At 40.4% G+C, this 12,744-nt stretch overlaps 1 protein-coding gene across 4 annotated transcripts in view; it reads left to right on the forward strand.

Annotated features, from left to right (window-relative positions):
- tox2 (TOX high mobility group box family member 2) overlaps nt 1-12,744 on the forward strand; it is an 89,659-nt gene that overhangs the window by 56,173 nt on the left and 20,742 nt on the right. For all 4 annotated transcript variants that reach the window (XM_070842545.1, XM_070842561.1, XM_070842552.1 and 1 more), the window contains one exon: nt 5,287-5,574. In XM_070842545.1, coding sequence (XP_070698646.1) covers nt 5,287-5,574 — 288 coding nt within the window. The remainder of the gene's footprint in view (nt 1-5,286; nt 5,575-12,744) is intronic.

Here is a 12,744-nt window from a genome sequence, read left to right on the forward strand (position 1 = left end):
GAAGAAGGGAAGGAAACATAAAAGAAAAGTGGGACAAAATATACAATTGGAAAGGGTGGTCTTAGTCAGTGGGAGGTTAGTTAGTAATCATCTCAGTATCTGGGGTGATTCAGGCCTTCTGCATCTTTGAACTTCGGGCAGTTGGAGCTGGCTTTAATGATTCTCCCTATTCCCGCCATATTTTCCCCTCCTGTAATGATAAAGAAGGACTTTGTCACAGAGCAGCATCATTTCTTCTCACATAGCTGTGGCCAGGGCTAAAGAGATAGTAGCTGGATTTTATTTCCTAGAAAGAGCGTGTTTTTTTACATTATTTCCCCCCCCCCCCCGTCTCACCCCCTTCCTGCCTCCCAATCTCCCTCTCTCCCACCTTCTTCTCTTCCCACCCTCCCATCCCATTCATTCAACAGACAGAAACCAAGTACACGGTGGTTTAGCATCCCCATCCCCACAGCCCCTTTCATGATTTCCAAACAGTAACATAGTGACAGATAAATAATGCAGCCTGGCTGTTTTAGAGAGGGATGAGATGACAGGGGGGATGGGCCAGGGGTGGGAGGGAGGATAGTGGGGTTGATCAGGGTCCGGGGGATGTGGAGCAGGGACCAGAACTGTTAGGGCTCTGTGAGGGGCAGGCCAGGTTGGGAGTTGGACCAGCCAGGAGAAGAAGAGGAGAGTGGAGGTGTAGGGTGGCTGTAACTGGATCTTTGGCCCTCTCCCCCCCCTCCCTCTCTTCGGGCTCTGCCAGAGAAGGCTTTGTGGTGTGTTGATACCCCCTGACATGATATTGTAGCAGAAGAACAGCTATGGCTTTAATTAAGCCCGAGTTGACTGAGAGAGAGATGGAGGGATAAAGAGGGAGGAGGGCAGGAGAGGGAAAAGGAGAAAGAGGAGTATCAAAAACAAACAGCCCAATAAATAGAAATAGCAGATCAGTTCATGCTGTTCAGTTTAAGCAGCTGAAAGTAAGTGATCTTTGTTGTCTGACAACAGCTATTTGCCTGTGCTGTGTTACATTAAAACAAGAGCTCTGTGTACACTAGTAAACAGGATCATTCTTAAATATACAGTATAATCTTCCTTTGGGAGAGCGATGGCACAGTGAATGAGAATAGATGATGCTCTCAAATTCCTCCCAAAGATAAATCCACCGTTTTCCTTGCAAACCGGACTGCGTGGAAAGGAGAGATAACGGTACCTGACTTTGTCTCTGCGCGCAGACTGCTGCACGGCGGAAGGTGTTGGAACGGAGAGTGTCGGAGGTGATGGAAGTGGTAGTGTGTGGGGGGATTTTAAGCATAAATCACCACTGTGACAAAGCTCTCCAATAGGCAGATAAGTGCACATTAGTGGTAAGGCAGATCTGTCATCGTCTGTCTCCGAGCTGTCGGTCCCACCCTCTCTCATGGAAACAAACGCTGACTTGAGAGGACTTCAAACTCTACGTCTGTGTGGCACACAAGCAACTGGCCTGAATATAGTTATGCACTTATTGTGTGGCTTCATGTCTAGCTCGATTGTTTTTAAGAGGAAATGTTCACAGTGGTCAGGGCCACCTGTCAAAATAATGTTTGTATAATGACATTCCTTTTTAGCTTATGTACTAAGACACTGACAAATATTACAGCTAAGCCTGGAACAAATTGTCTTATTTTGTCCATCCAAAGGTCCAAATATATAAAGTTTATAATGAGATAAAAGACAGATGAGCAGCAAGTCCTCACATTTGAGTAGCTGGAACTATTTAAAGTTTTGGTTTTAAACTGACTGAAACTATAATAACCAGTAATCAAAATAGTTACCAATGAACTTTCTGATGATCAACTTATCAATTAACCGCTTCAGGTCTAAATACAACGTTATGCCAAGATAATGTGGTGTTTTACAAATAAGAGGCAGGCAACTCTTTTATTGTGCATATGAATGATATTGGACACAAAATTGTTTCACGCCATTAATATAACTTTTGGTATTAATTGGGCTATGGCCCAAATCCAGATTTTTACAGCCGTTACAACAATAAACTAATATTAAGAAGGATGTACAGATAATGAGCCATTAGCCACAGTCAATATCATCTCCAGAAGGCCTTGAATACTCAGGCAGTGTTACAGAGGGAGGGAGAGATCTGTGCCAAATAAAAGACACGTTGGAAAGCGCCCCAATCAATGTTATTTTCTCTCTCAGTCCCAGACCAACTGTCTATTCATCTGTTTCTTTCAAATGAAAGGTGTGCTGGTATGTAACACTTACAGTCGAGAGATCTGTCTCTTAATTAAAATGTTACAGATTGTGTTTCGCTCACTGCAGACTGAGCATACTGTGTATTGGAAATAATGTCCCCTATAGTGTGTGGTATTGATCAGAGGAGGAAAATAAAGGATGTTTCAGTGAGAAAATAGAATCTGTGTAATGCAGCTTTTGGTGGGAGTGTGTCCCTGACTATTGAAAGTAAACCAATGACGAGTATCTCATAGGAAAAAAAAAAAGAGAGAGAGAGAGAGAGGGAGAGGGGGCTTTTGTTTGAAAAGCCAGTTCCATACTAGGACACATGCTGGTCCATTCGATCCATCAAATACCTTGCCTTTGTTTGGATTTTACTTTTAAAGGAGAGAAGAGTATACATTAGCCAGAGTGTACATGTGGTCCTGTACATGCAAGCTCATTCTGAATAGAGGCATATGAATAATTTATCTTTCCACAATCCAACTGGGAACGTCCTTGGTATTTACATTTTATCATCAAGGGCACTGTGGATGAGCCCTCACAGCAATCTAGCACATGACACATCCTCAGCCCTCGTCCCATTGCGCAATCAGAAGCAACCGATGGGACCAGGAAAACGTTTCTGTAGCGTGGATGTATATTTATACACTGAGGAAGCAAAAGGTTGATGAACATGCTAGATGATGACTAAGAGCGGCGGTCCTCAGACTGCACAGTGGTCACCCACAGTCGCGGCGAAGCGCAGTAAAAGATGACGGCGATGCGAAGGCCCAGAGGGACACGCACGGGGACTCACTTCACACAATGGCTCCAATGTTTACAGCAGACAATTTAGTTTCCTTCCAACAATTATGAGGGAAATTGAATCTCAGGAAATGTTCGTTTTCTTGTCCATTAGACCAAACAATAACATTATCCCCACAGGTTTACAAAAACATCTGTCTTCAAAGGACAGTCCAGAAAATTAATATCAAATGGCTTGCAGGCTTTGTCAAGTAAATCAAATTGAGGCAGTCGCACTTTTTTTTTTATCCCTCTCTTCTTTTCTTCTTTTGGTGTAACATGTAGGAAGATGAAAGTGCGCTTTAAACACTGAGTCTGTGTCTACGGTCTCGCTTCACAATAAAACATTCCTAATGTCCTTTTTTTGTGGTCAAACCAAATATGGTTGTTTCGGTGTTTTATGTATTGTAACTTAATGAAATTCCACTTATCTGGCTTTGCGCTTACTGCGTTAGATTGGTATTCCTTTAAAAGACATTAGATGCATTTTAATCCTGCTGAAAGCTATTGTTGTAAAAAAAAAAACATTGTGCCTTGTACTTAAAGGGACAATCTGTGATACAAACAGGGGAGGAAAAAAAAGGCTCTCCCCGTGGCTGAATCACCAAAAAAAAAAAACAAGGATTTAAAGCTGCTATCACTTCAAAACCAATGCAAAAATCTACATTTCTGATGCTGATTGGGGTTTGTTTTCAATAATACGAGCCTTTATTTTTTGAAAAATACTCATTTGTCATGTGGAAGTCAACCCTTTCAGTTCTACATCTTAACAAACCTGTAATTGATGTGCTCACAGAAGTACAGAATGTGCCTTTAGACTCACCTTTATACTAAAACAGGGTTGAGAGAAACGAGAAAAAAATGTGCCCTGTATCCTCTCTCCTTTCTTCCATCTCCCCGTGCCCCTTATTTTCTAAAAGTATCTGTTTGAGAGATAAATGACCACTCTGCTGCCGAGGATGACAGCCTACACAAAGATGATATTGAATTGATTTCAGAAATGTTGCAGAACTGACTGTTTGATGTATACTGCTAGACATGAATCATAAAAATTCTATTAAAAAACCCTTGAATGGCTGACACCAGAATATTATTTGTGATGATTAATTTGACTCAGTCATTACAATGGGAGTCAAGTTGGATCTTCTCTGACAAAATTGCTTTTCATTCCCCGTTGAATTTCCCTGCTATTTTTCTTTTCTTCTTGCTCTGTGCAGAACTCTGATCTGATTGGACTTACTGTGTTAGCGCGACAGCACACAAATACAGAGGCTGCTGGTCTTCTTTATTACTGATCTCTGAGCATTGAGTTTGTGTTCCAAAATGAGAAGTTTGACATTTGAGACAAATTTACAGCTATTCTAACAAAATGACAGACAGAGGACTTTAACCCATTTCCAAAGCTTTTTGTGGAATTACTGGAAACTGAGTTCATTGGTAAACAAGATGTTTTATTAATGTGTTAATATAAGGTGTGTATGTAATATATATATATGATATAATTTAATTATGTAAATTATCAAATTTTTAACTGTTTCCCCTCAAAACAGTTATATTATTTCAAAATGAATGGGGTGGATGTAGTGACCAAACTAGTGATGTAGCATTCACTGGAGTTTTACATGTAAACTCATGGTTAAGGTCAGTACCAACGATGAAGGGTGACTACTGGTAATGAAGATCAAAGCTGAAGTACTGTTACTATGGTTACCAGCAGCAGTCCAATTTTGCCATCGTAATCCATCACTAGTTAACGACAAGATATCCAGATATACAAAAATGCATGTGTGGGCGTTGAAGAACGTTACCTTCCCTAGATCCATTTTGAAAAGTGACACTTAGCTTAGCTGTTAGCAGATAGCAACCAAAACATGTCTTGTTGCTACGGTTGCTGAAACTTTGCACCGATCTTGGTATTGGACGATTGGATGTTTCTTAATGAAATGCACTTTGAAAGTTGGAGTTGACGTTTTCCATAGGTTTTATCTACATTTGATTTTTTTTAAATCAAAGAATTAAATATTTTGTAACATAATTGCTCCTCTTTTGTGATACTAATGGGAAAGTTTTAGACCCATCCAAGCCAAGGAAGTGCTCCCTTTACCTAACATGGCCTATGCAGGAAGGGAGGACTTTTAGAACTTGGACTTGAATGGCTACATCTGCATGCCATGTGGAATAGTGTCATCTATGAATCAGTTATGCACTTAGCTTTAGTTTGACCTACCAATATCCATAACTTATTTTTCTTACTGTATTTCTCTCTGTGTTCCCCAGAGCTACACAGGTCAGACTGGCGGCGGCGGGGGAGGAGGCGGAGGTGGCGGCACGGGCAGTGGGAATGGAGCCGGGGACGAAGACTACGAGATCCCGCCCATCACTCCACCTAACCACCCTGAGCCTCCCCTTCTTCACCTGATGGAGCACGACTCTACGGGCTACCTCTGCCACTCGCTGCCACACAATGGGCTCATCAACCCGTATTCCTACCCAGAGCTGCCCACACTCATGATGTCTAACATGCTGGCGCAGGACGGCCACCTCGTCTCCAGCCAAATGCCCTCGGTGAGTAGCCCTACGTGGACCGAGTCATTCCATGAGTACGGCGCCCCGTAACGCCAGAGCATTTAAGGAGCCAGAGAATACTTTCAGTAATGGTCACAAATATTTCGGACAATTTAAGCCTCTAATGACGGCGAAAATCATTCGATGCACCTGAGAAGAGAGGGTTGAAACCAAAGCATTTCAGTGTGTGGTGTGTTTGCAACTGTACTGGCTCATAGCAAAACTGTAGGACTTTGAAGAACAGATTTTCTGGATTGGAGGTACTCAGGAGGACATGAGAGCAAATTATTAACCCTCACATGTACACTTATGCAAACACTGAACAGATGCCATACACTGAGGCAGATACAAAGTTGCAATTTAGGGGAAAAAAAAAAAAGATGATGTAGCACATGAGAGATTGGAAACATTTGACTTTTAAAATGATTTTCAAAGCTTTTTGGATGTTGCAAAACATGTCTGTGATATGAAACAGATTACAACCTTATAGGCTAAATGTAATTTTCAAGACATGAAGAAGGGGGCTAAGTGGGGGGAACTGAATGATTGTTCCGTGGTTGCCGTGTCAGCTCTGATGCATGGAGAAGAGGATTGTGGGTAAATCCATCAGCATCATATCTACCTCGACAGCATGCATCGGTCAATCTGTCAAGCCTTCAAACATGAATACGTGCTGATTACTCCCTCAGCTCCACACAGAACTGCTCCTCTACAAATTAGCATCTTCAAACCATAATTGCATTCATGAGAACTGCGGGAAACAGAGCAGGTTTCTATCACAACAAATGATATATGTAAAGCTTATGCATGAAACATAATGTGGCCCTATAGGATCCGATAAGCAAGGGCTCTTTAGTTGGCAGTCTCTCTTGCAGTGTACATGCTTATAAAGGTATTTAGTTGATATAATAGATTGTACGCAGTCCATAATATAGTACACATGTTTTATGTTGTTCTTTTCCTGTACGAGGCATCATCAGCAATGACACGTCAGCTGCGTGTTCCATGTATGTTAATGAAAAGAACAGAGCATCTATTATATATGACACATGTGAAATACATACAGATGCATATCTAGGTCAAACGTAATGTATTAGAATGTTTACCACAAACAGAAGAGATAAGGATATACAACATCAGCATATAGCCAAAACACAGCTTGATAAAGATCTGAAATATAAACGTACTATATATTATATATAATGCTGGGCTGTTCCCCCAAGGTACTGGATTCATGTGTCATTTATCTTCATATTCATTTCACATTTTGGTCATGACCTTTACCGGGGAGACAGTGGTTGATTGGCCAGTCTTTCTCTCGGCAGTCAGGATATTTGTTATTGCTATAGAGGGCCACACTCTGGTCTTTAATAGATTGAAAGCTGCGGGTCGAGTGATAAAAATGCACGAGATATGTTCGAAACAACACATGATGAACATTTCATCAAAACATATTTCACAAACGCTGAAAACTGAACAGACGACGGAACCAACAGAACAAATAAGAGCAGCACATATTGCAAATGTGATGCATTGTCCAAATTAAGTTTAGAATTCATGGTAATTAGGAAGGAAATAAATCGAGAAAAAGCCAAATGAAACGACAGCACTGGGAATGACACCACCAAATTTAAGATTTTAACCAGGTTATCAGTGATCTTTATAATAGTCGGCCATAATCACCCAAACCTTGATATTTCTTAAATGGCTCTGAGAGAGGCTCCTTCAACATATAGTGAATCTCTTCAGGGCTCTGCTTCAACTTCACTGCAAAAAGCAGCATATAAAGCAAACTCAGAAATTTCTAAATCAAATAGCCTGCCTGGCGAAACTACCAAACCGTAGCAGAGGTTCATTTGTGCTGAGAACGGAGTGTCTATTAAATTGGTGCCTCACCTTGACACAGTCTGTTGAGCAGAGTAATTAAGCAAACTCTGCAGTTCAAACATGAGATGCTATCATAATGAATACCTCACTTAACACGGATAGATAAATAACAAGGGTTAATTCTAATTTTAGATTGTTTCATGTGCCGAAAAATACAGCGTTTGACTGCTATATGTAGATAGAGAGGGTTTTTCTCTGCAGCCGCCGTCGACATACCGCATGTGTGTGTGTCCAAGTGTGTCTATGTGTTTCTGTGTCCTCACTATAAACAATATCTTTGCTGTTGAAATGGATCCACTACATCTGGAGGTCAGGCCTTATATTCAATCTTGAGCACATTGAAAAAAAAAAATCCATTAGGGTTCATCTTTCCTGCATCAGCCATTCTATTGTGGTGCTGCAGTGAGATCTGTTTTCATCAGGCAGATTCAATACGTGAGCTGGGCAATGAAAAGAGTGCAATAGAGTTGGATGAAGAGAGGAGGGGTGAGGATGGAGAGAGGGAGAGAGAGAGAGAGAGAGAGAGAGGCATTGTGGGGAGGAAAGCAAGAAGAAATTGCAAAGAGGTAACTCTTATTCAAAATGAGCATATACCTCCAGTATTCTGTACCTCCTGGATTTTATTAGATATTTTAGACATAATTCAGTTGAGTGAAATAAGGTTATTCTGTCTCAACAAAAGGCTGAGAGCTTCTGGTTTCTAAATGTGTGCCTACGTGATTCAAGTACGAGGACGTCTGAAAGTACTCCATTGCAGGTGCAACAGTATAAACATAAAATAAATAGGGCGATTATATAAGAAAAAGGATTTAGCGTAGAGCAGTATTACAGCAGCAGTTGATCATAGTCAGGGAGCTGTTAGGCAGAACGGTGTGTGTGTTTCTTTTTTGGAACTAAATGGTGTTTAGATTTAGATCTTTAGGTGGATAACAACAGCGGGTTGTGGGTGTGGATCCGACTGACCAATGGCAGCGATCATTTTCACTTGCAAACTAAAGAATAGAGAATATTTAAGAATGAGACTAGTACATTTCATCTTTTTCTACATATCCAACGAAAACACCAAAAGCAGCAATGTGTTAGTCTGTCTTAAATAAATTCTGACTTTCCTGTCGGTGCTTTTGTAACCCAAGCCCGTTTGACCACAAATATATGGTTTCATTTTTTAAAAAGGCTCAGTAATTTCCTAAAAAGGCTGGGGATCGTAGTTTTTAGCAAACGCCTGTCAAACAGGAGTAAATATTGAATTTGTTGAGGACTATTTTCGGCGCGGATTAATCCACTTTTGATTTGCGAGTCAGTATCTATAGCAGCAGGATGGTGAATGTGGAAGTGACCCTGCCCATGTTCACGGTAATGAAGGAACACGTTAGCCAGAACAACGCTGATGTGTTTTTGATAGTTATACAACTATGGAGGTCTGCGGCACAGAGGAACACGCCGTATCAGGCTTTGGCTGCATGGACATTACATGTTAGTAGAGCTGAATCAATTTGTCAATCAACAGAAAATTAATTGGATAATCAGTTGTTTAAGTAATTTTTTTGTAAAAATGCCAAAAAGTTCACCGGTTCCATCTTCTCAGTGTGTGTACTTGCTGTTTTTTTCCTACTATAATAGTACATTGATTATCTTTGGGTTCTGGATTATTGTTGGAGAAAAACAAAAAATCTTGGGTTTTGTGAAATTAATAATTACTAAATGAAAACATTTTCACTATTTTTGGACATCATTAATCAACGAGATGCGAAAATAATCTGCAGATCAACCGATAATGAAACTAATTGGTAATTGCCCTCCCTGAACTACTTGTTAGAAGAATCAATTCACGGACAGATTTTGTTCATGCAAAAGATTTTGTTAACAAAACTATCGAGTAATCCTGTGAAGCAAGCAACAGGAGCTGTTGATAGAAGGTAACTGTCCCGTCCGACCAGGTGGTGACTTTTTAGGGTTTTTTTTCCTCCTCTGCTGACTCTCAAAACCTGAAAGACATAATTGACTGTACTCCCCTAATTGTGTAAAGAGGCCATTTTCAATTCATAAGGTTTTTTTTGGGTGTTTTTTTTTTTGTGCTGATGCTTATTATGTTGCGGTCTGAAGCCCCTCCTGGCCAAACCTGATATCTTTCAGAGAGCTCTTTTCTCTGATGCTCTGATGCACTTGGCAGGGTCTCTCTCTCTCTCCCCCCCCCCCCCCCCCCCCCCCCTCCCTCTCTCCCTCTGCCTCTCTCTGTTAATGCCCCCACTGTCATAGCATCTACAAGTTCCAAAACACATTAGACATTTAATAGCCATGCTCATGTTGCATTGATCTTATCAATACAGCCCAGAACGATACACATCTCTGCTGCTGCTAGTGAATAATTTCTGGACTCACGAGTAAAGTGGCCTCGTTGTTGTCTATTGTATCTTTGTTTATACAACTGATTTGCCTAAAGCAAAACTATTTTATTATTGGCTGGACAGATATATTTCCATGAGCTCCACACCTGTGCTATGACGACTACATGTGCCTTCCAACCGAAGAGAAAGGCTCCATATTCAATTATGGTACATTTGAAATACTCCTCTAATACTCCTCTGCAACTGGAATAAATTATCTTTGATTAAGTTTTTTTTCATGTTCTCAATGGTGCATGCAATATTAGCCATCATCAAACTGGCTCGAGTGTGATGTTTTGAATATGTAACAGATGATGAATGCATAATCAGTCAGGATTCTATGCGTAACGGCAATGTATTAGCAGACTGAGCTATATGCAGACGCTGCCTTAGCTCCATCAAACTCTCAGGTATTATCTCATTTGTTATTTCTCAGAATACAAAACGTGAATCCGCCTGAATGAGGGTCAGTTCATTTGTAATGAGGCTTGTGGCGCCCTAAAGATCTGCCGGCTGCATTCATATTCAAATTCATACTCTAATTTCTTTTGTTACTAACATTCAAATGTAAGAATTTCCTCACAAGCTCTTTATCTTCAGTTGTTGAGGTTAATTATCAAGTGTTAATCCCAGCCTGATTGTCATGTTAAGTTGGTTGGATGCCTGTGTTTTCTTTTCTTTCTTTACTTTTTACTCACGAGGTATTAAGTGCTCCTGGCAGGTGCTCGCTCTCCAAGCCTGTGTGAATGAAATATGAGCTGCAATGTCAACTGAACTTGTCACAGACAAGCTGGGATGAATTAATGATAAGAGAGCAGAGGTGTGTTTTAATGTGTTCTCTCTCTGATGGAGGGTCTCTGCAAACGTATTATCGCATACTGTACACCTGCTGGTTTTTGTATAAACATGGAACAGAGAAAAATGTGGATTAGAGATAAAGTGATGCATTTATAGAGGAAAATCTTGGTCTCCTAATTCTAAGTCTGAAAAATGAATAGCGCCGTGTATCACCTGGACCGTTATCACCTGTGACTTTTCAGGGGAAAAATGTAATTAAATGTGTTTAGACTTTTCCAATATGGACTTTAAATTTGTCTTACCTTTGCCTTTAAAGACTTTCTGCTCTTTGAGGCTTTGCCTTATTCTATACTTTTCATTCAGATGAAGAAAACCTATTTCTCCTTTGAAAGACCTTCATTTTCAGTCATTTTTTAAAGGGATTAGAGCGTCTGCGGAAAATGATGGAATGTCTGTCGCTTTTCACCACAGTTCAACAAGCCCAGTGATAGAATGGGACTTGTATTAGTTATTCCAATGTTGATTCAGGCGCAGATGATTTTGAATGATCAATGCCTCCAGCAGAACAAAAATATCACTTGCTTGTTTGATGGCCTCTTGAAATCTGCAGGAAAAAAATAGGGTGGTTCTTTAAACTGCTTCCCCCCTTTTTTTTTTTTTTTTTTTTTACTTTTTTTTTGTTGTGATTATTTATTTTCAAATTGTCCCTTAGGCTAATGTTCCATTTGGCATTTCACACCTCCCTCTCCCATAAATGAACCATCACAGCCATAAATCACTGGACAAACAGAGACTTGTGCAAACCCTGAAAGGTTCAGAGATTTATGTAACACATTCATGTTTTCCACTTCCTCATTTTAGTACTCCACTGGTAAAGCCTAGCTAATAAAAGGTCCTATTAATATTTCCTGTTGCTTAGCAACGGCAGGCAGCAAGTAATAGCATTCTGTGGAAAAATAGATGACCGATAAGGAAAAATTCAATTCTTTTCTCATCTCCTGGGAGAAAGTGCCTTATTTCTCTGGCAATGTGATATGAAACTGTAGTTGTATATTAAGAAATATCTTAAAAGAAATATAGGTTATTTTCCAATTTCATCATTTTGGAGGGATTTTTATTGCAGGCCGGCGTGGCGGCTCATCTGTTTTCTCCGCCCTGATAAAGTCAATTAACCTATTGGATTAAGGTAATCAGAGGATAAGGTGTAGACTTAATTTCGCCCTTTTTAATCAGAAATTCTAAAGAGATGGTGTTAAATAACACACACACTGAACTTTAAAAGGATCAGTTGTGTGAGACAAATTGCATTTCTTTTATAATGCAGGTGTCATTTGAGCTTGTTTTGCACAAACAGGGGCCAGTTTCTACAGTATGGAGCACTATGCAAAATCTCTTCTAATAACACTGCTTATCGGCGTGATCACAGGTAATGGAAGAGGATCTCTACAGTGACAATTTTCAATTTAGGTAATTCATCACATTTCAAAAACAACTGAGTAAAAGACGTGTTATCACACACGTTGTTGTCATCGTCCTCCTCCATACTGTAGATGTGATCAACAGTGGCATTCAAGCAAAGAACAGAAGCTAAAGAAACAAAGGCAGATTCAGCTGCAGCAGATAGACGGTGTTATGAAGCAGATACATAGATAAGGGATTTCATATTACACTTAGCCACAGGCCCCTGCTGAGATTTATCATGCCATGAAATCGTGTCCATATTGCACTGTGCCCTATCTCAACCATCCATCAGCTCATTGTGCTTTCACCACCAGGAATAATCTGCCCTGGTGGCGGTGGAGAGCCGTCCCATGTCATCTCACATTAAGGGACGTCTCCCCTGCTGTGCCACCAGCCACCAGTTCAACACAACACTGTCACTCTGTCTGCTAATGTGCCACATAAGAGTGGCTTGAGTCAGGGTGATTAAAAACACTTTGTGTATTCATGTAACACAGTTCACAGTGTGCTGCGTTACTGTAATCCAGGACTAAGAGGCTACAGGCAGAATTCATGCGTAGCATTCGTCGTCTCTCCAAGAGGGAACAAACGTCTCCAGAAATTATGATTATTGTCACAGTTTGCATTTTATATTTTTTTT

This window comes from Pempheris klunzingeri, chromosome 2, assembly GCF_042242105.1.
Source record: "Pempheris klunzingeri isolate RE-2024b chromosome 2, fPemKlu1.hap1, whole genome shotgun sequence".
NCBI lineage: Eukaryota > Metazoa > Chordata > Actinopteri > Acropomatiformes > Pempheridae > Pempheris > Pempheris klunzingeri.